Raw genomic sequence first — 25,707 nt, 5'->3', positions numbered from 1 at the left:
GATGAGTTACATAGGTATATTATGGCTACACAAGGCAGAATCTGGGATGACTCATCCTTCTGGTCATGCTGCTTGACGTCACTGTTTTTTTTTTAATAAGTCATATTCTGATAGAAGGCATGCTTTGCGTTACTTCCCTTTACTGCTGTGAGATGTAAGTACAACCAACTGAACACATTTAAGTACTAAAGTTACTCCCTCTTTCAAGATAATTTGGTTGTATTGTGCTTAAATAAAATATTGTAATTCAATCTAGGTCCCCCCCCCCCCCCGATTTTGCAATTTTAACAACCAAAAATTAACAATATTACGGCATGTTATAGGCTGTTACTATTTGATTTTGTGACAAAGCATATGAATATTTGCAATTAAAGCTACTTGACAAGTTTGAGACTTTCTGGACATACTTCCATAACAATGGACCTACAATACAGTGTAACCTACAATAGGCTGACTGAGTAGGCAGAATTTTTGCATGAAAGTATCTAAGAAAAGGTATCAATAGTTTTCAATGTTGAGCAAACTAACTCGTAAAGCTGAGCAAACCGACCAAAAAAATAATGAGGAGTGAAAGGATCAAATCTTGTTCTTACTTGATTTGCAATCTTTTGTTAGTGTTTGTTTGGTTTTTTGAGACCAGCTTTCAGTTTTGAAGATGGTTTATTGGGATAGATAAAAGAAAACTGAAATCTGCCAGAAAATACTTCAAAGTGTGAAGCTGTAAATTTTAAGAGATAAAACCTTTCAAGTTGACAAGAGAAAAGCTTCCATACTTGAAAATGGACTTGAGTGATGGAAAAATTAGGGAAATATGAAAAGAAAAAAACTGATTGAAAGATACCTCTGGTTTAATATGAAATTTAGCCAAAAACTGAAAATTTGAGAGCCTTACAGTCCTTATAATAACTACATACATCATTAGTTAGTACATAAATTAACATAGTAATTTAAATGATCATAACAAACTTGACATTTAATTATTAGAGGCGTGCTTTGAAATGAATAGCTATACACCAAAGTAATTCAAAATCGCACGATTCCTCTCAGCGATGCTGAAAGGTTATCACAGTAGAGACTTACGGAACAAAGTATACCGTTACATACTGACCAAAAGAAGAAAATGAGCAGAGCCTGGTTTCATGATTCTGACGTATCAGGAAAGTCTGGGGGCTCCATTGGTAGAATATCAACTTTTACTCAACTTATCCTCGAAAGGTTAGAAAAGGATAATTTCTCACTAAATTTAACATCTTTGCTTTTGATAGGGTAAGATCTGACTCTTTGGATGGATTATTTTCGGATCAACTGGGAAAACATGAAATTCAAGCATGGAAATTTTGCTGCAAAACTATATGTTTTTAGTCAACCGGTGCAACATCTGAATGGACCATATTCATGGATAATTCTTACGAAACGAGACTAAGATAAAGACTAAAATCTTACAAAGCTGAGTACAAAAAATCCCAGAGCAAAAAATATCCTACCAAGCTCTTTAAGCAGACTTGGCATGTTACATTCAGCTTACAAGAAAAGGATGGACGTAATTCATTACCTTTACAGATATTATACAGGGCATAACATTTTTTATGTAAAACTAAAGTAAAAACGCAGTTCGACCATATTATTTAAACAGTTGAAATAAATTCTAGCTAAATGTACATTGACCACAAAAATAAAAATAGCAAAAAAAAAACAATGTTCAAACCTTGAAAGGGCAGGAATGGCCGATAAAAAAAGTAGATATGAGCAAATCATGTCAAATGATGCAATATTGTTTAAACACTTCATAACTTAAAACTTAATGGGACAAAATGGGATTCTAATAGGACTCAAAAACTCTGCAAAAAATAGCTCGGACTCAAGATGTAAAAAGATGTAATTTTATTGCTCAATAACTTTCAAAATTGAAAATGGAAAGATATGATACTGCAATTTTATATTTTATTCAAGAATTTTCAATTGTAAGAAATACTATTATTCCTTGAGGATCCTTGCATAGAGCCTTCCATGCAAAAAATTCACAAAAATTGATAGAAAATACACATATATACACTTTGATATTGTGGAAACTGAGAGAAATTAGAGGAAAAAACATAACTGGCGAAACGAATGAAAAGATAAAGTAAGATTTAATGGATTGGAAAAACCAAGATAAAACAGTAAAATTAAAACAAATTTTCATTAACATGTTGTGTGATCATGCTACGCAGCTGACTCAGTCGCCAAAAAAATTAACAACTTAATTCGCGACGATTCCTTCCTTTTATAAAACAGAAAATAAATAAAAGGTTGTATAATAATGGATGGACAAATGAATGAATTGATGCATATCCATCCTCTCTTTTTGATGCTTGAAGTTTCTCAACTTATTGTTAGTAAAAATCAAAACTCGGTACAAAATTATTTTACTGTAAAGCAAGCTGAAATTGATTCAAAGATCGATTTGACTCAAGTGGCCTTTGGTTTTTATGCAAACAAGAGGTTTTAATCACCCGAAACTTTTTCTAATTTATAACTCCTCAATTAAATTTTAAACATTCAATAAGTCACTCATGTTTTATTTGACATTATGATGAGAAAACATGTGTTCTAGTTCTTTGAGGCCCTACTCTATCTGGCAGTTCCTTTGCATGCTACTTGCAAAAATGTTAGCAGAACTATGAATTCTTATGCATCTTTGCTGAAGAGCGCCAATGTTGTGGTCTTGTTGGCACTGCTGCTTGAAAGAGTGACAGTGGCACAAACTTTCTCAAGTCGCCTACGGCAATTTGCATGTTAAAATCATAAGAGCAGTCTGAACACATAATTGGAATTTTCAGTAAGTGAAAGAATTTGAGCTGACAGAGTTGTGTTTCAATCCTTAAGGAAAGTGAAAGTTGCCTTTGATATATGTCTTTAAAAGACCAATACGTCATATACTATGGTCAAGTGGGTTCCTTGAATATAAAAAATATGATTATTACCAGTTGAATATTCTGATAACGATCATTCTGAATCAAATATGGGCTAAAATACCTTTTATGCTCGTAGAGAGATGAACTGGTGGAAAACATCCAGGATATGCGGGTCAAGATCTTGCGTAAAGAGAAGTGTTTCCAGAGTGTTACTGTATCGCTGAACTTGCTCATGGTGCTAGAAATAGTAAAAATTGCAAAAAATAAATAAATTTTACAACTACAAGAGAAGTCACAAAATATGTGCATTAAACAACAGATTTCAATGTGGCATTTAAAAAAAAATGCCTTCACTTACTGTAATTCACTACAGTAGAGGAACTTTAGTGTCAGAAGACTCAGAGTTGAGATAATAGCACCGTTGCTTAAAGGGGTATTTTACAATATATCACTTTAGAGAAAATGCTTATGAGTTTCAAACCAAGCCTGAGTTATAACAGTTCGACTTTCATAGTTCAAAAATGAAGTTTCAAGAAGGAGCTACTGTGTGAGCCCATAGACTACTTGCATCCTGAATTTGGTCTGCGGCTAAAAAACATGCGCGAATGATAAGAAGAAAAATCCTGCGGAAAATCGGAAAATTGATGCGAGCTATGGGTATGCACTGACAATATTTTAGTTTCATAGTTACCATGTTCAGAACTGATCAAAATGCAATTTATTGCCATTTATTGGTACAAAAATTAATCGAATCACTAGCAACTTATTCCTTGGGATCTAAAAGAGTATTTTACATCAGAGACTTAAATTTCAACTTTCAGTTGAATGTAATGAAAGCTCTAATGAGAAATCTGATGATCTAATAAGATTTTCTATTTTCAAAAAGTTTTATCAAGAAACATGAAAAACACAAAGAAAATTTATGATTATTCTTTAAGGTTTTTTTCAAATTGAAAAATATTAAAAGATCATGATATTAATTGAAGACTTGAAAAAAAAAAAAGATAATGGCTAAATGAGATACTCACCGTCAAAAATACTTGTTGTAGTCTGCCTATGGTCCACTTGTACCAGTACGTGTTAAAATCAATGCCATCCGTATCACACCGCACAAGGTGTTCGGACAAGATCATGATAAATCTCTGTTAAAGGAACATAAAATACATTATTCACACAGCAAACAAGAAAAATGAGTAAAAAAGGTCAATAAAATTGATACAAATAAAATACAAGATCCTTGAAATTCCATCATACTTTCTTCATTTGTGTTACGGCAAGATCCATACTAAGGAAGATTTTTACAATGTGTTTCAGACGATTTTTTACATAAATATTTGCTTCAATTGATGAAACCTATGAGTTAATCCTTCAATTACAGAATTCATTCTTCTTTCTCAATTTCGATTTCTGGACAGCGGGTAATTTTTAACCTGTTTCTCCTACATTTTCAAAAGAAAATTGAGCTCTTACACTAGACTGGGAATGGACACTTACAAGTTGTACCTGACTTACTTTCTTATAAGAAGAACGATGTGACGGTACGATTAAACAACATTCCTTCACAGGACATGGTATGCATTTCAGTCTAAAACTCGATTAAATCAAAACACCTAATTTTTTCCAAAAGTAACTCTTGTGAATATTTTTTGGACGAAAAAACTAAGAGCCATCAAAATAAATCTCGCACTTACTTGGAAAATAATAAGGAACAAATTTTTCTGGTCCGCCTGAGCAACTTCTAATTTTTCTTCCATTCTTTCAACAATTTCTTCAGTCGGTTTGTCTTCTTTTCGTTTAGAGGTGCCAGTGCCCCCATCGCTTTCTTCTTCACTGTCATCGGATTCGACACGTGTCAACCTCTCCCGAGTTTCGCCAAGTTCTCTACCAAGTCGCGAAACATGCTTGGACATTTTCTTGATCGTCAAATGTAAAATCTCCCATAAGTACAATCTATAAACAGGAATACAAAAAATATTCAGAAAATATTAAGTGATCGATTTTTAAAAAGACAGACATTGCACTTTTTGTTAGGGACGGAAATAAATTTAAAGTATTTATTATATGAAGGGAGTGTTATCTCTACTGCAATCATAACAATTTAAACAGCGGATAACGAGGCTAATTTTCACATAAATACCACCAAAACGTTTCAGCTGAAAACTCAGCCTTCCTCAATTGAATAAAATCAGTAAAAAATTTAAAAAATCTAAAATCTTAGTACATGGCTGTACCTTTCAAAGTGAGAAAAATGTTGTTCTACCTCTACTACTACTTAACAACCAAATTGAGAAGGATAAATAAGTTGAAAAATTGTCGTAGGGAAACTTAGAGTAACTATAGGTATTTTGACTTTTGAACAGCAGAGAACTTACTTCGTGAATTCTGAGGACATTTCTTTGGAGAAGATCCAATTAGCAACTGCAGAGCACTCGACAATTTGCAACTTGAGCATTTTATCGATCAAGACACAAAGCATTTGTTGGTGGTTCCTCCAAAGCTCAAATAAACTTCGCAAGATGCATATTTGGGCTTCTTCTGACTCAGCAAGGGCCTGAAAAAGTTCAACGGATCACAACTGTCATTCTTGTACCTTTGAAAATTTCTGAGCAAAGAAAGTACGAAAAACTCCGATTTTCATTCAGCCTTTTCGACAGATCGTGTTCTACCACAGTTCTCACCTCACTTTTGAAAGGTTCAACATGTAAAAAAAAAATGTTGAGATGTAGCCAGACTGGGGAAACAACATTTGCTGAATGGCTGGACTCAGCTTTGAGCCTCACCTTGTTGTGTCAACTGGACTGTTGGTTTTTGATTAGTCGGATTTTGAAAAGCTTAATCCCTCCATAGAAATATTTTTTGGACTTCTTAATGGACTTTTCAGTTTTTTCACGAAATTTTACTCAAGAGAACCTACATAATAAACCTGTAAAAATTCCTAGCCACTACCCCTGGAAGACTAAAGATTGAGGGATTATGCAACAACTATATTAAAAATGGGGTTAAAACTAAATCAAAGGACAATCTCGTCTCAGACTAGCTATTGATATTAGACGAAAGTAAAAAAAAAAATTGCAATTACGATGCTTCCAATTGAGAAGAAAGAAAAAAAGCAGAAAAAAATTGGATGGAATGAGAGCAATAGTAAGTGAAAGCATCGATTACAGCCATTTTAAGTAAAATTAAGGTTATACAAGTTTAAAATATCGAAAACTCATAAATCTTCATGCAAAACAGATTGCCTAAAAATTGCCTCCAAGTTTCAATATACATGTATATATTTTTTTAATATCAAAAATTTGGTGATAGAAACTAAAATTTTGTTTTTTGGCTCTGATAAAATAGTTGCTTGGAGCAGATAAGAGCCCAATTACAAAGCGGCATCTCATATTGATTTTTTGAAAATTAAAACTTGTTTTAACATTGTGTCTTACGGGTTCATTACACTTCGAACCTCTTTATCTAAAAGGGTTTGATATAGACTAAGTTCCCGAAACTCATTAAATGAAATAAAATTTGATTTCAAATGTGTGTTGCGGTATCCTTCCTCCTCCTGAATTTTATCTTTAATACTTGTAAAATGTGATATCCTAGTTTTTCCAGTTTATACTTGATACTTGATACTTAGTTCTTTCCTGCCAGGTTGAAACTATTTCCTCACCTTAAAAACTATGTGGAACTTCGAAATTGCAGCGAAGGCATGCGAGAAACTTTTTGAAGCTAGAAACAATAGCGTTTGGACGAAGACATCGATTTTCAGAGGGTTCAGTCGGGCATCTCCATCCTCATCTTGCAATGGATTGGGCAGTTCTGCCAACAGAGCAGCTGCTTCTTCTGGAGTGCATTTCTCCCGGATTGCCTTCATCAACTGCGTTGCAACTTGCACGCCAGGTAAATATACTGCAATACATAAGAGAACACAATTTCTAAGGCAATGAGAAGAATGGCAATTTAAAAACAAAGACCTGTTACTCCATTGGAAACCTGCAAAAAATAGGCACAAGGGCAAAAAACCAGAGATACATGCCATTTTGACTTACATTGAAAGTTTCCAATTTTTATAATTAGAGATAATTTTCTTTCTGAAAGAACCTTTTACCACCCTTAAAAAGGGTTTAAACCGTGAAAACAGTTTAAAATGTTGTATTAATAACAGTACAGCTGTAGTTATGTTTGGAACCCACCAAGATTTCTTGGGAGCTTTCTGATCAAATTGTCCCACTCGACAACAAGCTGACATAGAGTAGGAAAATGGGCTGTTCAGAAAATTGATTCTCAAACTTTCTCACAGTTATAAAAGAATTTTGAGTTCACATTCTAATTTAAAATGATTACAATACTGAAGTCCAAAGGATGACTGCTATAAATGTATGAACATTTAAAGTGGCCAAATTTCTAATTCTAGGCATTATTCATTTTTAAGAAAGCTTCCAAATATGATCCATTGGATTTTTAAACAATTTCAGTCTAAGTTTGAAAATTTAAAAAAAAAGAAAAAAAAAAGATTGCATCAAAAAGTAATGAAACGATCTTTCTGGAATCCTCATTGATACCAGTTGAAAATGAAAATTTAGTGCAACCACGTTTCCTGTTTTGATAAATTAATTATGTAGAAAATCATTGATAATTACATCAAAACAAATTTGACAACGTTTGGATGCTCATACAGCATTCATTTCAATTACAGGTGTGTGCTTGAAAGTTTAATTTGATATTGACATTGGTCAAATGAGGTGCGTGGGAGAAAAGCTGGGAGGAGAGGGTGAATTAATGAGTCGCCCAGCCAAGCGGAAAGATGGGCACGAGAAAGAGGAAAGGAAGGCAAGGTGTGAAAGAAGAGGAGCCAGGGGCCATCCTTCTGCATCTGCTCACCACTGGTCAAGGTTGAGAGGAGCTCACTGAGCATAAAATCACAATCACATTGAGCCTAAAGTCTTTTACTTTTCGTTGCCGTTCAACTTCACACAAGACCGCCTCACCATTCACGTTCAATTACCTGACATTCCCACTACAATGCATAATTGAAAGAGGAGCATTTACTAATTTTTCTCAGTTTTGACCTAATGGTTGACTTGTTTTTACCTCTGGATTTAATCTATGACTTCATGCAGTGGAATGGACCACTAAACAGGATAAGTTCCTGTGCATCACAAAACATGCTCTCTTATTAAAAGTATAAGCAGAACAATATGGACATATTAAACAATTTTAAATTCAATTCATAGAAGAAAAATTAGCATTTTTCAAGTTGGCAAGGGGCCATTCATAAAATATAAAACGTTCTAGGGGGGAGGAATGTCAAGGAGAGCGTTTCCAAGGGGGGAAGGGGGGGGGGGGTCAAAAAATCCGAAATCGCGCGTTGTGTAAATTACATAGGTCCTAAATTTCTACTTGCCGGAAAAGCTAAAGTTTGCGTAATTTTTATTGAGCAAAGAACTGATTTCATAAGGTTCCATGAGTATAAGTTTTTATGTTAATTTACAGTGAATTTTTGTTGGCAAGTTCATAAGTGTAAAAGGAAGAGGGGGGTTTATTTTTCTTTTTGAAGAAAAAAAAATGGTTATATTCCGAATGATAATTTCGTTTTCGATGGCTGAATGGATCTATAATGATTTTGGTTTTTCATTAAGCTAGAAGTTAGGATCGACTAATCATGATGTAAGTGGACATTTTTAATCATTACATACTACATTAACATTCTTCACAAATGATGGAAAACATGTCAGCCATCATTTACAAACAATAATTTTATTTACAGGGAGAATAAAAGTGCCACCACTTATTTTCTAAACAGTTTTTAATTGTTTGCAGTTTTAATTTTTTTAAATTTTTTTTTAAATTTTATTTTATTTTTTTAAAACCAAATTTAGGTATTTCGTATTTTCATGATAGAAAATTCGTCATGAGACAAAGTTGATATTATTGTTATTGAAAACGGGGGGAGGGGGGTCTAAGCCTGAGGAAAAGTAACGTGTCTCTCACAGGGTTGGGGGTGGAATATAAGGGGACAGGGAAGCATTGTCGCCCAATCCCATGACTGAAGAATTTGGCCTTTTCTTTGACATTTAGGGCAGCTTCTTTTACCTTCCTAAAGTTTCGATTTTCCAAAATTAATCCAAGGGAAACCTCTGTATGATCAAAAGCATAAGGTTAAACTCATTGTTTTAAAAAATAAATGAAAATTATAATTTTCCGAATCACTCATGTAAATTTACATCAAAACTCAAAATCACTAAGTCCTAATGCCAGCATGATGTCATTATGTTTAAAAGTGATAAAATTTCATTGAGGAATAGGGGAGGAGAAGGATGTCAGCCACGGGGTGGATAGGGAAACAAAGGAAGGGATAAAAAAGGGCAGTTTTATCAATCTACATATGAGGGAAATAATTTTTAAAAACATAGCCAGAAATAGGATTCTCATAAATGTATGAGCAAGCAGAAACCCAACAAGTGAGAAATATTAATAGAACAATTAAAAAGTTAACATCTGATTGGACCCTTGACCTGTTTCAGGAGATGAAGATTCAACACAGAGTTTGGGGAAGATCCACACCAAGATAAAAGCACCAAGCTTTACTAGTGGAGGATATTAGGCAATTTGATTCACGGTTAAGATACATGCATGCTCACTCATGTGAACCCAACCGTGGACACATCATCCTCCACAGATCTGTGGTTGTCTTCAGTCTCAATGAATACCTTCTTCAGAATAGTTTTCCAAAACAATAAGCCATTCTGTTGCCACAGCTACTTGTTTGTGTTAACGCATTTGCGATTAATGAACGAGTGAAAGTGATTTATGACATTCTGTTAAGAAAGCACTAAGGAACAACCAATTTTTTTTTGAACTCTCAATGTTTTTTAAAACTTAAAATACAACGCCAAATTGCAGAGGAAATTTTCTTCACAAATTTTATTCTAGTTGAGTCCTGTTTCACATATTTAAAAATTTCTTCTGCAAGATTTTGCAATGATTTAAGTTGGAGCTGAAAATATTAAAAGAAATGTGGCTGCGTGACTTCCCATTTTTTGTTTCGGTATGAAAGGAATTGCGAAAAATTCTTTTTTTGTGGAGGAGAGTGTGGTGACGTGAATGAATAATATTGTAGTGCATTTCGGTTAACAAACATTGGATATTACATGGAAAACAGTGCTCAAGAAATTTTCCAGTTCAACAATGCTTACTACTGCTGAGAAGCTACTTCTCGTCAAAATCTTCCAGGTAACATGTGTATAACAGCTATGTTTTGAATTACACAAAAACAAAAATCGTTTTAGGATGGTTGGCAGACAGTAATTAATGGCCTGTCTTCGAATGTTTGCAGTTACTGATTTATGAAAAATGTCTTCCTGTCAATTACCTCCTGCATATCATGATTCTTCTTGAAATAAACTAATTCTTAAAATCAGAATAGAAAATATGACAAAATGAATGAGAGGTGCACAAGGATGCACAAAACGATAAAATTGAGAGTACTTGTTAATGGAAAGATAAATTCAGATCTCATGTAGTGGTTTTCTGTCATTCACTATGTACAATTGTACAATGCAAGACTAAAGGAGTGACAAATTATGCGGGAGGTATTGTCAACGAACCTAAAGAACGGAGCCAAAAGTGCAATAGAAAAGTTAAGAGTGCTTATAAAGAATTACAGGAGACTCCTGATTATGGAAACTCAGCAATTAGGCTTTCTTCTTGTTTTGAAAAATAAATTATTAAAAGCTTGGAGCTTGAAGAGATTAGTTTTCAGGAAGAAAAAAGATTTTTTACTTTCAATCTAGCCACCAAAAGATGCAATACATCCATTGAATTTTTCAATATGAAATTTGAGCAAGTTTTTCTGGCAACATGACTTTCCAATTCACCTAAAGAAAAGCTGAGATATCATTATGTTTGAGACATTTTGATTTCACTTTGTTCTTTCACTATACTGACAAGGAAATGGATGACATTGAAAAATTGAGGATTTCTTAGAAAAAAACATGGAAGACACAAAAACCTATCAGTCTTCCATAAACTTTATAAAGATGGAACTTCAAAAAAAAAAAAAAAAAAAAAAAAAAAACTTATATACTCATATTTATTGTGAATACAACAACTGTAAGGCCAAAATATGCATTCCATAGGACACTTTTAGCTGCTGATTTTAACCTTGAATAAAGCTAATTGGTGGAGAAGGAGATCAGAAGGTGCCAATTGCCTGATGATCTCTGGGAGGATAGGGGGCAATGGCGATTGGGCGTCGCAGAGCGCGAGGCTACGCTGTGAAAGCGACTTAATATGTGTTTAAAGCTAATTCAAAATGCAAAACTTTGGAGTATTTTTCTTCCTTGGTTGTTAAAAGGAAGGCATTCTCAGAACTTGAAGGAGGGTTTTTGATAATAAGCTCTCCGAAAAGTATATTTGCTCCTTCCAGTCTTTCTCATTTTAACTTGAGGCTTTTCTCTGCCTGTTTAGGTCGTGATTTCTACAAGGGTTGGGGCACTACCTGATGACTACAAACTTGAAGTGCCTAACATCAACATTCGATTTTGGCAAGCACCGCTCCGAGAGTCTGTTTACCAAAGCATCGCGCGGCATCGAGTCTACCGTGGTGAGAATCTTGATGAGCGGCAAGAGTATGACCGCACGTTATGGGGTAAGATTCGCATTGCACGCTTTATGAAACGCCTTGATGTTGGAGAAGCTAGCGAAGGACTGCGTACTGGAGTCCTGGTCCATGGAAAGCGAGGCGATTTTGAGTTTCGACAAACTGACCACTCGATTTATGATTGTGTTGGGCGAAAATGTCGCTCTGACAATGTATTGCTGGCAGTCTGGCGGGTACAGCAAATGAACGAACCATATACTCTCTACATCAGCGTCAAGGTACCTAATTACCTGTACCACTTTGAGCCTACAGAGGATATATACCTTTACACTGTTGAAAAAGGCCTGAAGCGACTCAGATATCAACAATATAGCTCTAAGAGGTTGACAGGCAAACTTATTTATGACCCATATCCATTCGTTTCATCCAGATTTACAACTTACTCGACCGCAAGTTACCCAACTGCTACACCCACCACTGCTTTAGAGGTCACAGCCACAAATAGTATTACTGAGGCCACAGAGACTGTGGACACTTACAGTGCAGAACACGACTTCAGTCAACCAAATTTGGGCAGTGATACCAGCAATTCACCTATCAAAGTGAATGATGATTTCACACTCCAATACTACCAAAAACCTGAACTTACTACTAATGCTCCCCTATCTACAGAACTTGAGCAAACAAACTTGGCTGATAACATGAAAGGTAGCGGAATCAGGCGAACATTTGATACTTTTTTGGATACAAATCCTTATTGGCAACTTGATCTGCTCTCGCCACCTAGCCAATACAGAAATTTTTCAGATGAGAGAAAAAAAGTCTACGAAAACAACTATGACACTTTCCGAGACTCAATTTTTACCGTTAACCAGCCTAAAGAAATTTTGATAACTCCTAAGCCATTCAAACCATCCCAGCAAATTTTTACGTATTCAGAGCCAGACCCTCTCTTTTCGAATGTGGAGAATGAAAAACCTCAATACACAACTGAGAGGCCTGTTGTCATTTTGAACCCTACAGAGGCTCAGAAGGATGTTCAAAAAGATTATGTAAATCCTCTTCCTGAAGTTTTGTCAGAGGTGAAAGATGTTCATATAAGCCCAGCAAAAATTGAATTGGAATTGCCCAAGTTAAAAAGTCCTGAAATCCTAAGTAAAAAACCTCAGAGGAAAGTAACGACAAGAAGAGGAAGTTCAAATTTTAAAACAATGTCACAGCTCAGAAAAAGGACCCGCGTTCGGAGCAATAAATATAAACAAGATAAAATTTTAAGTGTGAGGAAACTTGAGGATCAAAAATCACCAGAACCTACAATTAGTGACAGATTGGATCTGAAGGACCAGTACCTCAGCCCAACCACTTACCATCCAAAACTAAATTTTCTGATCCCATCAGAGTCCAGACAATTTTACACTCATTTACTGCCTGCCAAAGAGGAAACTGCCTTAGAGAGAGATGAATTGCAGCCATACAATGTTGAAAAAGCCACAAAAAATTCCCTTAAACCCAAAATTGGAAAAATTAGAAAAAGGCAAGAGGATGGGGGATATTTTGCAAATGAGCAGTCAGAGTACAGTGAAGGTGCGACAGATCACCCATACGAGTACCAAACGACTGTGGGCGAGTACGCTGACTATGAAAAATGGGACGAGAGTTTCCACAGCAGTAGTCCTTCAACAGACTTTCAAGCAGAAAATACTGACTATTTCAATGAAACACAAGAACTGCAAGAATTTTACTCCACGGGAGGTTATGAGGGGTCCGAGTATGCAACATTTGGAGATTACACAGAGGCAGCTACCGATCATCCATGGACTGAGCAGGTCATGACAGAATTACCGCTTGAAGGAAGAGCAAATAGGCGATTGGAGAGTGACCAGGAGACAAAGATAAAAGCGAATTCAACGGACAACAACTCAGATCGCTTGAGCGGCAATGGAACAGAGCCCAAAACTGAAGCATTCGACGAGGATTCTACTGAGAAATTTACTAATTTTACTGAAGATAAAATTGTGACGAATGGAACACTTGATGAGGAAATTGAGCAATTCTCTCCTGTGACACAAAAAATGGTAACAGCAGCAAAATCTGATGAGACTAAAATGGAAAAGGAAGAAGGAGAAAAAGAGAGAAAAGAAGATGTGTTGGAGAATAGGGAAAAATTTCTAGGAGTTGGTAAAAACTCTAGAGTTTCAATTATTGAGAGCAGATTAACTAAATCAGTTACAGAAAAGAGGCAAAATGGGACGATGGAAGTGCGAAAAAGAAATGCACCCATTTACAGAAAAAAAATACTCATAAAAAAACTTCAGGATCTCAAATCAGATAAGGATAGAAATTCCAAGTGAAACATTTCAGGGTGTATTCTGAGATTTTTTTGGAAAAGTAGAATACTTATTAAACACTACTTTTTGCTACTGGCAAAACCAAAGAGCTCACTATTCAGCAAAAAGCTAGATGCTTTCTTAAGTACTTCGCCACAACCATTTTCTACTGGTTCTTTAACTTCAAGCATTCTTTCAAGAGAATAGTAGAATATTTTATAACTTGCCAAATCGGATAAGTTCAAAATGCTGTAACTGAATGTGTACAAAGGGAAAATAAAAACTCCGGAACTTTTGTGCAATATAATGTGATCTGTGTACTCTTTAAATACTTCTGAACTTAAGTAAAAAAATAAATACTTTTTTCAGACATTTTGGGTTCAAATGTTTAAATTTTTAATAATGATTCGTTTTTTTACTTGTGATACGAATCCTCACAAAATTTTCAAAATGTTGGCCGCCTGTTCTGAAGATGAACTAATAAATCCATCATACGAATCACCTTCATAGTGTTCCGTTGTCACAGGAAAACTAAAAAATCTACACTGTCCAGTCGATTAATGGAGTCAGAAATGTTTCATGAGAGGAGGGAGGGGGGTGTCCAAATGTAAAAAAATTCTTGAAAAATCTAATAAATTATATTCTTCTGGGGGATTCAGACCCCCTTGGCCCTTCTGACTACACCACTGGTCCCGTTACAAAACGTTCTGCTGAAAACAATAAATCAGAATTGGATAACTTACTTGTATCTTCATTTGCGTGGTACTTGTACTTGGGAACAGGCTCTGGTGGGATGAATTTCTGGAATGATGGAGGAACCATGTCTGTGATTCGCTGGTGGTAGGATAACCTGAAAAAGGAATTGAAACGTAGTGAGGCAATTGAATGAAAAAGCCCATAATTTCAAGCTTCATAACTGAAGTTTTGCGATTAGAATTGAGAGACAATCAATTAGATAATGAATACATATTAATTTAGATAATTTGGACTTTGAGTATTGAACCGACAGACTAGATGGATTAAGAAAATAATCAGCTTCACAATTCATGTTTCTCGCACAAATTTTGTATAGAATATAGGGTGGGCGCTTTGAAAGTGATTAATATTCCTCAGTTGGATCCTGTTCATTTGAAATTTTGTTGAACAAATTAAATTGTTTTCAAATCCCAATTCAGCCTAAGTTAATTTCGATGCCTCTGGTCTGTAAAAGTTTGAATCAACTGACTCCAGTGTATTCTGCAAATGATAATTTTGCTCTAATGTCCTGACTATTTTATACGTACATTAGTTTCTGCTTGAAATTAAGACAAGAAAACATTTCTTGTAGTACTGTAACTTTTACTCTGCCCAGTGGCCCATTGCAGAAAGCATTCCCTATAATGTAATGACCTGCAATAGGCAATCTGAAAACGGAGAATTCAAAAATTTTCATCTCTCATAAAAAAATGTATTTTTAAAGCCTTACATTTTGATAAATAGTTTAATCTCGCTTAATAATGACTTGATCGACAGCACTACTGTAATTTAGACCTTTTTTTAGGAGCGGTTTCCCCATTGTCTTGATAGTTCTGACTTACACTCGGAGAGAGTAGAATGATTCTAATTACAGGAAAGCTCCTAACTATTTTTGCTCGACTAGTGTAAAAATTTTCGGTTTTCAGCAGTGTATACAAAATAGCATCAACACAGGGAGTCACATTGGGATGGGCAAAAGAAACACTCAATACGCCATCCAACAATGTGTCACAAGTGGGGGGGGGGGGGGGGGTCCCTTTTAGAAGATGTTGATATTGGTTTTTGGAGAGGAGGGCGTTCGCCTCCCTGGCCCCACTTGGGAGCAGTCTTTGTGTTGTGACCCACCAAAAGGTTTCCCCCAATGATTGGGACAACAGTCAAAACTGGAACATCTTAAGTCAATAATTGAAGAAGTTATGGCATAGTCATTTCCGCTTCAATCCCTTCCCTCCAACCTTTCATTGGGCGCCCTCTGCGTCTTCTCCCAGGAGGAACCCAGTCAAGGACCTTCTTCGGCAACCTGTCTCCTGCCATTCTCTGGACATGACCATACCAAATGAGTTGTTTTGTCATAATGTCATGCACGATGGTCTGCTTGGCATCCATGATCTCCCGTACCGTCTCATTTCTGACGCGATCCTTTCTGGAAATACCAGCGGATCCACGCCAGAAGTCCATCTCTGTTGCCTCTAAAACCAATCCCCCAAGATTTGTGGTTTGAAAGAGAGCAGTGGAGGTTAGGGGTTGTAGAGCGCGAGGGAGTGCTGTAAAGCGACTTATATGTATGTGTATGGCATATCCAGCGTTTCTTTTGTCCATCCCAGTAAAAACTGCAACAATAAAGAAAGAAAAAAACCCCTAAAAATACAAACCTTAGACACTTCAATAGAACTTCTCGAATGAATTTTGGTTGCGGATGTTCTGGATCTCTCTCGATACAGCAATCCCAATCCTCCCAACTCCATCGAAACTGGAAATTACTAAGATGGTATGCAAACCAGTTCACAAATCTGCCAAAAAGAAAGTAAAAATCATGTCGTTACAAATTACTGGTCAATGCTGTTATAACTATTTTATTTTTCATTTCTCTGGGTAGTTTTTTTTAGAGAGCTGCAGTGATTAATTGCGTCATTTTGAAAAATAATTACATAAATTTGGAAGAGGACCTTAGTAAACAGAAAAACGATTTAGGTCAAGTTCGATCAGAACCTTGGAATATTTCCTACATGAAACCTGCAGAGGTATCCCATGGAAGAAGTTCCGAGTGGCTTAGTTCATTTCTACACCAAAAGGGCGCATTAAGTTGCATTTTGAAAATGACCTCTTCTTGAAACTTTTTGTTTTGGACTGCATACTTCAAATCATCATGACTTTGACTGGTATTCTTGGCTACTATTTGTTTTATGATATTTTTTAAACACTTTTTAAAGTGGTAGTGGCAAAACTCTCGATTTCAAGTTGTCCCACGCTGAAATCTTTTCTTACAGACAATCACAAATACACGACAGAAATGAGGTCCATGTTTGTGCCACAGCAAAAACAGAACTATGCTCTCCTCTTAGGCAATGAGACATGGAGAATATTAATTTGCTCGAACTTTGCCGATTAAAAAGTTGCCAAAAAAAAAAACCAGCCCCTTTGGATTGTTTTTGGAAGAAAATTTCGAAACTGGAGCACAGAATACTTCAATGAAAATAGAAAATGGACGTGCAAAAACGATTGATAAAAATTTGATAAAGGTTCCGTCCTGAATTGGAATCCTTCAATTACGTATCGTAAATAAAACAGTTTGAATGCAGCATAGGAATAATAAAGTATGATCAGGGCCAGATTGGCCGTTAGGCTACATGGGCTATGGCCTAAGGAGCTACGTTCGAAGGGGCAGAAAATTTTTAGGAATTTACACAAAAAAATAGGTGCTTCTGACTGCCTAAGTATTGAATCTGAATAAATTTTTTAAGAGCTGAACATCCTTCATTTAATTAGATGGGGGGTATAGGTCCCTCCACCGGAGAACTTAAAAGGGGGCACCAACTAAAGTTTCGTCTAGGGCGCTAAAAATGTAAAATTGGCCCCGAATATAATTTCAGATGATTCTTTCCTCTGACTCATTTACATTAGAAAATGAGCAATTCCACCAGCCTGCATTCTAAAGAAACTTTTACAGACTTACCGGTCAAAACAGGTGACATTCATGCTTTCAATCCTCATAAACAATATTTCAGTTGCTTGAGCAAGAACCTGTTGAAAAAATTAAGAAGAAAAATGTTACAAGCTGCAACAGTGTCTTTGAATTCTTGCCAAATTTCATAAACACTCTTTCCCATCTTCATAAAACATGAATTGATAATATTTACAAATGAATAATGATTAGGAGGAAAAAAAGTAGGAAAAATTATGTTATTCTTTCAGTTTGACACATTGACCAGAGACAATACCACTGTTACTGATTTAACAATATGATGATTCAGCCTGGCTTACCAATACTTTAAGCAAGTCACTTTAATGATCTGGACTTTTCACAATGAATGCACCTCAAGCAGAAGCATCAAACTGTTGTAAAATGGGTCTTAAGGTGTTAGGCAGAGTATAATACAACATTTATAATTCATTTCCAAAAGGAGAAGGCGCCTGATGAATATGGTGATGAATAAGCAACTACCCATACAGGAAAAAGGCCACAGTTTGGTACAACTAAAAAGAAGGATGTTTTTTAGCGTTTTGGCGTGGAAAAACGAAAACAAGCTTTTGGGATAGTTTAAAACTAGTGAATCCAGAAATAAACTTTGAAGAGAACTTCTTGTTTTTATTTTTTTCGAGGAAATTATTGGATTAAAACAAAACATAATGCGTTGTTTTGGCAAAGAAAAGAAGAAATAAACCATTTTCAAGTTAATTACATATATTTTAACATATTTTTTAGAGTTATTGATTAAAAGTTTGAAGAAAAATTTCTTGACCTGACTTAACAAAAATTGTTCCATTTAAAATTTAGCTCTGAAATAAGGTCTCTTTTCCTGGGGAGAGTTGTGTGCGGTAATAGAGACTTACTTGAGGTAGAGTGCTAGGCTGCAGTTTGCACAGCTCGATTAGGGTTGATCCATAAAATATTTCCAGGTAACGAGGCGCAGGTACATTGAACAATTCGGCGAAAAGAATCTCTACTATACAATATTCCAATGGTATCTTTAGTTTGTGGGTGAAATTCAATAAGTGAGCAGCACTAGAAAACAGAGAAAAAATAATAATTCAATTTTAATGAAAGAGTGCTGAGTAAAACTGCTTGTTACAAAACGTTTTTCACCCCATTCCTTAGTCTTTTATTCTGTACTTTCTTACCTCCTTAGGCTACGCCCTGAAAATACTCAAGACTAAATTGATCTACTTTTCTACGACCATCTACCCCCTCCTGATAGCTCTTCTTGGTACATACTTTCGGATGATGAGTGGCTCTTGCATGATGATGTTCATGCTTCTTCGATCTCAAAATTGATTTAAAAAGCATAACACACTCGTCAATTACTAAGATTGTCTTAAGATGTGAAAAAGTAAAATTGCTGTGCATTAGAAAAGAACAAAGAAATCACAAAAGACTCTGTATTAATTAGCACAAAAATACTCTACATATTTGTGGAAACAAAAGCGAAACTGTTAAAAAATCTATATATATATATAAAGCTTTGCCCCACCTCTTCCACCCTCTATCAGGAAGCTCCCCCCCCCTCCCCCCCTGGGGAGATATAAGTCATTTTGTGAGCAGCCATGGTGCATTTTTCATCGGAAACTTGCAGCATAATTTTCAAAATTTGTACTAAGAAGGAGGCAAAAATATATAGAACACACGAGGAATCCAAGATTCTAAGCCATTGCAACAAATAAGCTCAGAATATACCAACAACAGCTTGACAATAGCTGATGATATAGTTTTGACAACTTACCAGTCTTTCCTTTCCCAGTGATATGTTTCGACAATTTGATGTAAATGCTCTTCAATCAAAAACCGTTCAATTGAGTGCGCTCCGGGTAAAACTGGTGTCTAAAAAAACAAAAGGGACATAGATAGACAAAATTTGTAGTATGCAGTAGTATGGGACCAAAGATTACTTGTTTTCAGAATGGTACTGGCACTCGATGATTCCACGCTTGCTTTGATACGGTGGATCACAAGACAGGAGTAAGGGTTGGACTTAAAAAATGTCAGTCTCTTTTTACTTTAACTACCATTCGTGGAAAACACTTCAAAATTATAGGAAAAATAGAGGAAAATGACAGAAAATTGGGAGAAGATGCTTCGATTGGGACAAATAAACTTGAATCTAACATACCTCTGGACAATCGGTGTAGTCAAACATTCGGAAAACAACCCACGGCATTGGATACTCATAGCTATCGTGGTGAGGTGGGGGAAGAACAGTTGGTAAATTATGCTGCAGAGCTTCACAAAGAATACTGTCAAATGCCAGATAAGGACGAGGGATGTGCTTTTCTGCCCAGTTATCCTGTTTTAGCTTCATTATCTGAGCCCAGAGACAGTCCAAATACTGAAAAGAAATAATTACAAACCATGTGAGTCTTTTAGGAGCTAGAATATTAACTTCAGGAGATATTGACAAACTTGCATGCAGCTCGGATTTTTTGGTCATCCAGCTACTGCTATGCAAAATTTTTGGAGAGACATGTTTCTACCACCGATTTTCTCTGAAATAAATGCCTTTGCTGAACTACTATGGTTATATTTCGGAGTAAGTTCATACACACAGTTAAACTGTTAGTTCACATTTGTTAAAGTCTGTGTTTGTCAATCCCTTCTCACTTGACATGATCACAAATATTTAACTTTCTTTTTAGGAAGTAAATGGTAACTGGATTGAATGAGGATTTTTGCTAAAAAAAGGCCATCCTTGTTAAAGTTTAAATTTCATAAATCATGCAGAGTGCCAAGTTTCCTTGAATTTCATAAATTCCTAGGAATTCAATATTTCAGTACATGAAATCAGTTGTATAGTGTGAAACAAGCACCAAAAAAACAAACAAAAAAAAAAAAAATTAACACAAAATGAAATAAGTAAATGATAAATGAATATAATACTGTTTTCCTGGTTCTTCACAGGTTTTTAGAATAAGAATGTCTCACGATTTGAAACAAGATCAAAATTCAGGTTCTGTTATGAGCATGATTACGATTAACATTATGGAAAAGTGTCAACAAAACAAGAATACACAGCATTTGATATAAAATTTCTGCACTTTTCCTCAGATTTTCCATTTTGGCGTAAAAGTTAAGGACTTTTCCGGATTTTCAATGAGGTTTTAAGAGTTGCTCATGCAACTAGCGGTAATTTTTATTGGAATTCCTCCCTTGAAGTATGACTTACTTCTTCCTGAGGATGAGGTTCATCAACGGCCCAGACTCTCAGAGCTGGCACGTGCTTCTTCGGCCTCTTGTTCAAGTAAACGTCAATGTTCATTAAGAGCATCTCCAAGGCTTGTTCCTTCTTCTCGTACAGCTCACGGCCAACCCAAGGTAGACAAGACAAAACTGCAAATACATACCATCCCTTCCGTACCTGATAAAAACAAACAATGAGCCGTGAAGAGTCAGTGAAAAAAGTACATCAGCAGATTCTGTGACTACTGTAAAACTTTGCAACGAATTATTCTCTTTCATCTTCCACTGCATGGATAGTTGTACAACATGCAAGAGAGTTATCGGTCAATTACAAAGTTCAAAATTTCGTTTTTAAAATACTATTTAAATGGAAACTAGTATGCATTTTTCAGTTCATTTCCCACAATAATCCAATATAGTTAAGTTCTTAGCCCTTCTAAGATGATTTTTAATTAAGTCACTGGAAAAGCCATGACATGAGGAGAAACTGAAGATTATATTAAATGGTTTCAACATGACTTTATCATGATTATTCAAGAAAAGTACAGACCCATTTCTTTGTTACATTCACTATTTTTAATCATACTCCCACTTCAGGATGTCACAGCTCAAAACCAGTTGTCAAATGAAATTTTGTCAAGACATGGAAAAAGGCACTGTTTCTAAAATTTGATCTGGAGTTATCTTACATTGTTCTATCCTGACAGCATTTTTCAAAAAGGCAGATAACAAGCATTAATCAAATTTCATTGAATACATTTGTACAAGAGAAGTCTATCTCTAGAAGCCTCTAGATTACAATTAATAACAATATCTTCCTAAAACCTAGGGAGATTCTTCATTAGGTTTTAGGGAGGAATTGTTATCAATTGTAATTTATAGGCTAATTTGGGTGAAGTTTGATCCTGAAGCCCAGTCATGAAAGGATTACTGAGCGACAAAGAAATAAGACAGAGCTTAGTGAAGGTGGAGGGGTTGTTTTGGCATAAAGAGACTTGTTTTGTTTCATACATTTCAAGTGGCAATTATTTTACGCAAAACAAGTCTAACCTGTAGGAGAGTTAAAAACCCCAACTGGCTGCCGCTTGAGACAAAATCTTGAGTGGTTAGTTTCTTTACTGCCTAGCATTCGATCTTCCAATTTAGTATGCAACAACAAATATTACCAGACTGAAACTATCTTCCATGTATCTTTTTCTGAGTTCTCAATGAGGAAAGACTTTTTTTGGTTGGAATGCATCCAATTGAAAGATTCAAAAATAACACCTGAGAGATCCAAATTATTCAACAATAAAAAGCAGAGTAAGAAACACTGTTGAAAGTCTAAAACATACGTTGGGAACTCCATCTTCTTTGGCAGCATCTAGCATGTTGTCAAGGAGCTGTATCAGAGAATTCGCTGAGATGACATGGCAGTTCACCAGGTCAGCAAGGAAACGAAGGGCATAGCGCGATGCATCCCAGTTGCAGGCTTTCAATGACTCTTTCAGCGTGCGAACCATGTGCTCCACGAACTATAATGTGAAAGATACCCAACAAGATTAGTATGTGAATTCAAATTTTTACTCACATGTGAGGAAAATGAGGTCTAAGTCTTAGGTTTTGAGGTTTGGTACAGTTTATTTTTTCTTAAGGGTTAAACTATTATGTGACTATTGTGATTTTTACAGAGAGAAATCTTTCAAATTTCCATGTATGATGTTTGACGTATCTTTGCAAATTGAGTCAGGTTTTATTGGATCAAGTTAGTGAGTGCACTGGAAGAATTGTACCCCATAAATGGAACCCTACCCACTGTAGAGGAATCTTGATGAGGGGTCATTCATAAAATACATGATGCACGTAGGTTCCTCTCCTCTGAAACATAAAAATAAAATGGTGTATTGCTCTCCCCAACCCCCCTGCCCCCAAGAGCTTTATGTAACGGCTCTCAAGTCAGATTACCCATAAGTAAAAAAATGGGGTAAACTTGATTTTTCCACTGGTCCTGTGAATTTACCCAAGAAAAATCAATCAAGTGAAATTAGTCATTACTGTAATCAAATTTGGGACGAGTCCAAAACTCAGTTTTTGGTCATAATTTTTTTTTGCGTTGAGTCCGAACATCCTCATTTCACAGTGGTATGATTGACAGGATATGAGCATAAAAGTTCCTCACCTCACCACCGAAGTTATAGTTCTTGGTGTTAAGAAGTCCCACAAGAGTTGTATAAATGGTGCATTTTTCAGGCATTTTTATGGCACAGTCTGTCAGAATGCGTAGCACTTTAGCTCTGAATGTTGATAAATCCGCTTCTAAGACACTGGCCAAACCTTCTAAGTTACTTTCAATGGAAGCAGTGCTCTGTAAAAAAAAAGCAGTGAGCGATTAGTGATTTTCTAGAATGCTCCAAGATGATGTGAAACAGCTGTACATATAAAAATTAAAGAATCACATATGAATAAGTTTCTCCATACTTGAGAAATATTGCAATCAGCTTCAGGGTAAAAAGAGAGCAGAGGGTTCAATCGAACTTTAGTTGTGTCATTTCACAAGAATTTTGATTATTTTTTTGGTTAAGTGTTCATCAATAAGCCAGTGTCACACAGTCAAATTGAGCCATCAAATTTTTAAGGTCAGACACTTTCTATTCAAATATCAGTGGCCGGCAGGTATTTGATGGTAGCCAACTTAGCTAGTGATCATTCCATCAAATGCCTGCAGGCTGCTGGTATTTGAAGACAAAGTTTCGGAACTCAAAAATTTAATGACTCGATTTGAATGTGTGACACTTGCTCCACAATGCGTCAGTTGTTCTGGGAGGGTCACAAAATTGAGAAATTTGGTAATCAAAACATATAGATCAGCAAAAATTATTGAGATCCGCCAACATACAAAATTTCCAAGTCCAATATGTTGAACTTCTTCTCTGCAAAAAGTATCCACTCCAGTAGTACATACCCTGGTTTTATCAGTGATGTATAAGAAGTAACCAAAGCGGATGCATGCATTCTTAATCGATAATTCCTAAGTAAAAAAACCCATGGATTTCTTCGTTGTGGTAGATGATTTCAAGCATCATGTCAGTATTTCTATTGATATTTGACTTTGAGACAAAGTGGGAATGCATTTGAGAGAATCTCACTTTTCAATTTTCCAAATCAAGGAGATTCAATTGTTAAACATATTTATGAGTGGTGCAACCAATCCATTGGCTTTTTTTAATCTGGAAGAGAAATTCACTGAATAGGATTTTGCTATCAATTTAAATAACAAAGAAAAAAAAATAATGATTCTAGACTTGTTCCAATCCAACACTAAGTCAGATCAATGCTGGCTCTTAAAACTTGGAGAAAATAATAAAAAATTCATTGAATATAAGGATATTAACACGGATATTAAACAGAAAGTTTAAGATTGAAGCAAAGCATACCTTCTCTCCGACTCGTAAAATTAGAGATTCCAGACGATCTTCAATTTCCTGGTTTTCTGATACACGGCGCCGTTTCCTGTATGCTCGATCTGAAAAAAATTGGGAGAATTAATGAAAAAATTGGGTTGAACATTAATCCTCATATATCCTTCATCATCCTCAATATCCTTCAAAAATAAAGCTTCTATCTCTTCATAGATTTCTCATTTTTCCACTTTTGTCTGGACTCATAAGATGAAAGGCCGTGACCCACAATACACTGAGGATGGAAGAATTCCTGAAATTTTCTTGCTATCTACTATTTCTGTCTCCTTATAAAATCGAGGGTTTGCCTCCTTTTGGATGGTAAAAATGTTCCTCACATCCCAAGATTTAGCTCACGTTTGCAGCGCTTTTGGATCGCAAGATCAAGCATTTTTTTAATCCCAGCTGTAAACACTCTCCTGGTGACTTCTTTTCACGGGTCCTAAATAAGATTAAATTTATGACTGCTTAAGCTGTGTTGAAACTATACGACCCAGTCCTAAAATATAAGTCACAGATTTTCAAGGCTAGTAAGTTAACAGATTTTCAGGGAGGGATCAATTTAGTTTCAGCACCTAGCACTGGAATATAGATAGCAATAGTTATACTTGGGATGGGGTATAACTTGCATGAGATAAGTTTGCGGTGGCTGACTTTCCGTTTGAAAACAACTAAGCTGCCATCATCCAAAAGTAATGGAAAGTTGACCGCTGGCCGTGATGACACTGCGCGGAAAAACGTAAACCAGTCTATCGCAAAGGAAGTTGAAATAAAATATCTGCCAACTTATCCGACACAAGTTTCACCCACAGTCTAGGCTCTTTGACACTTGACTTTTTCCAGGCTGGATTGACTGTTCGGCTTTAGGGAAACTACCAAAAAGGGAGGTGATCGCTAGCTAAATCTTCTGTTCAGTTAAAAAATATTTCATCCCCTCCTCCCTCTGAAATCTGCGGCTGAGGGCTAGCAGCCTTGGTTCATTCCGGGAAAGGATTAGAAAAACTATGGACTGAAGAGGTGTTGATTAAAAGTATTAGCATCTTTGTCAGTTCACTTGAAACTATTTTTCCTGAGGGCGAATACATTATTTTGGATGTCAGGATCCCCCATGTTGTGTCGGTACTAGCCACATCAGAGGTTAGAGGTTGTGTAATAGACAAGCTGATGGAAAGAAAATCAGCAGTGAGTACATCCATGTAAACTATCATGCAGACGAAGCTTGGGAATACTGTCCGCATACATTGATGGTGAGATGGAGAGAGTTTTCATCCTCTTACAATCACCTCAATCAAAAAGCGATCCAGAGGAAGCGATGGGGCCCCATGGAGATGAAACTTTAAAAATCTTACCGTAACCATCATCATTATCGTGCGCTCGCCTTCGACTCATGGTGGTAAGTTTCGTTCTGGTGAGAGATAAAATGAACAATTCACAGAAATAAGCTTCCAAGATAAATATTCGGCATCCACTCAGTCACTACACTAAAAACAAATTTTTTTCAGTCAGTGTTCGGCTCGTGTTGTTTGTTTTTCTTCTTCTTCCTCCGACGAGTCCG

At 35.9% G+C, this 25,707-nt stretch overlaps 2 protein-coding genes across 2 annotated transcripts; one reads left to right on the top strand and one right to left on the bottom strand.

Annotated features, from left to right (window-relative positions):
* Nucleotides 1-830: 830 nt before the first annotated feature.
* On the bottom strand, nucleotides 831-25,671 carry Cbp80 (Nuclear cap-binding protein subunit 1). The gene is made up of 16 exons (XM_019056856.2): nucleotides 25,502-25,671; nucleotides 24,129-24,217; nucleotides 22,874-23,059; nucleotides 22,050-22,229; nucleotides 20,702-20,893; nucleotides 19,652-19,867; nucleotides 19,265-19,362; nucleotides 18,378-18,549; nucleotides 17,500-17,567; nucleotides 16,199-16,336; nucleotides 14,555-14,661; nucleotides 6,553-6,791; nucleotides 5,267-5,445; nucleotides 4,586-4,844; nucleotides 3,923-4,036; nucleotides 831-3,132 (listed from the first exon to the last, which is right to left on the bottom strand). The coding sequence occupies exons 1-16, from the start codon at nucleotides 25,539-25,541 to the stop codon at nucleotides 3,019-3,021; spliced, it is 2,391 nt and encodes a 796-aa protein (XP_018912401.1). The 5' UTR covers nucleotides 25,542-25,671; the 3' UTR covers nucleotides 831-3,018.
* On the top strand, nucleotides 8,860-14,183 carry LOC109040789 (uncharacterized). Its single transcript, XM_019056855.2, has 2 exons — nucleotides 8,860-10,115; nucleotides 11,352-14,183. Exons 1-2 carry the CDS (start codon nucleotides 10,071-10,073, stop codon nucleotides 13,833-13,835), a joined length of 2,529 nt encoding a protein of 842 aa, XP_018912400.2. The 5' UTR covers nucleotides 8,860-10,070; the 3' UTR covers nucleotides 13,836-14,183.
* Nucleotides 25,672-25,707: the final 36 nt, after the last annotated feature.

Source organism: Bemisia tabaci, chromosome 5, assembly GCF_918797505.1.
Source record: "Bemisia tabaci chromosome 5, PGI_BMITA_v3".
NCBI lineage: Eukaryota > Metazoa > Arthropoda > Insecta > Hemiptera > Aleyrodidae > Bemisia > Bemisia tabaci.
The sequence above is the reverse complement of the archived record's forward strand: the minus strand, read 5'-3'. Positions and strand labels throughout refer to the sequence as shown.

Coding starts and splice junctions, on each gene's coding strand:
- LOC109040789 (XM_019056855.2), top strand. CDS start 10,071: ATGCTTACTACTGCTGAGAAGCTACTTCTCGTCAAAATCTTCCAG. Junction 10,116..11,351: donor TTCTCGTCAAAATCTTCCAG/GTAACATGTGTA, acceptor CTGCCTGTTTAG/GTCGTGATTTCTACAAGGGT.
- Cbp80 (XM_019056856.2), bottom strand. CDS start 25,541: ATGAGTCGAAGGCGAGCGCACGATAATGATGATGGTTACG. Junction 6,792..14,554: donor CCACGCAAATGAAGATACAA/GTAAGTTATCCA, acceptor TATGTATTGCAG/TATATTTACCTGGCGTGCAA. Junction 5,446..6,552: donor AGTTCCACATAGTTTTTAAG/GTGAGGAAATAG, acceptor GAACTTTTTCAG/GCCCTTGCTGAGTCAGAAGA.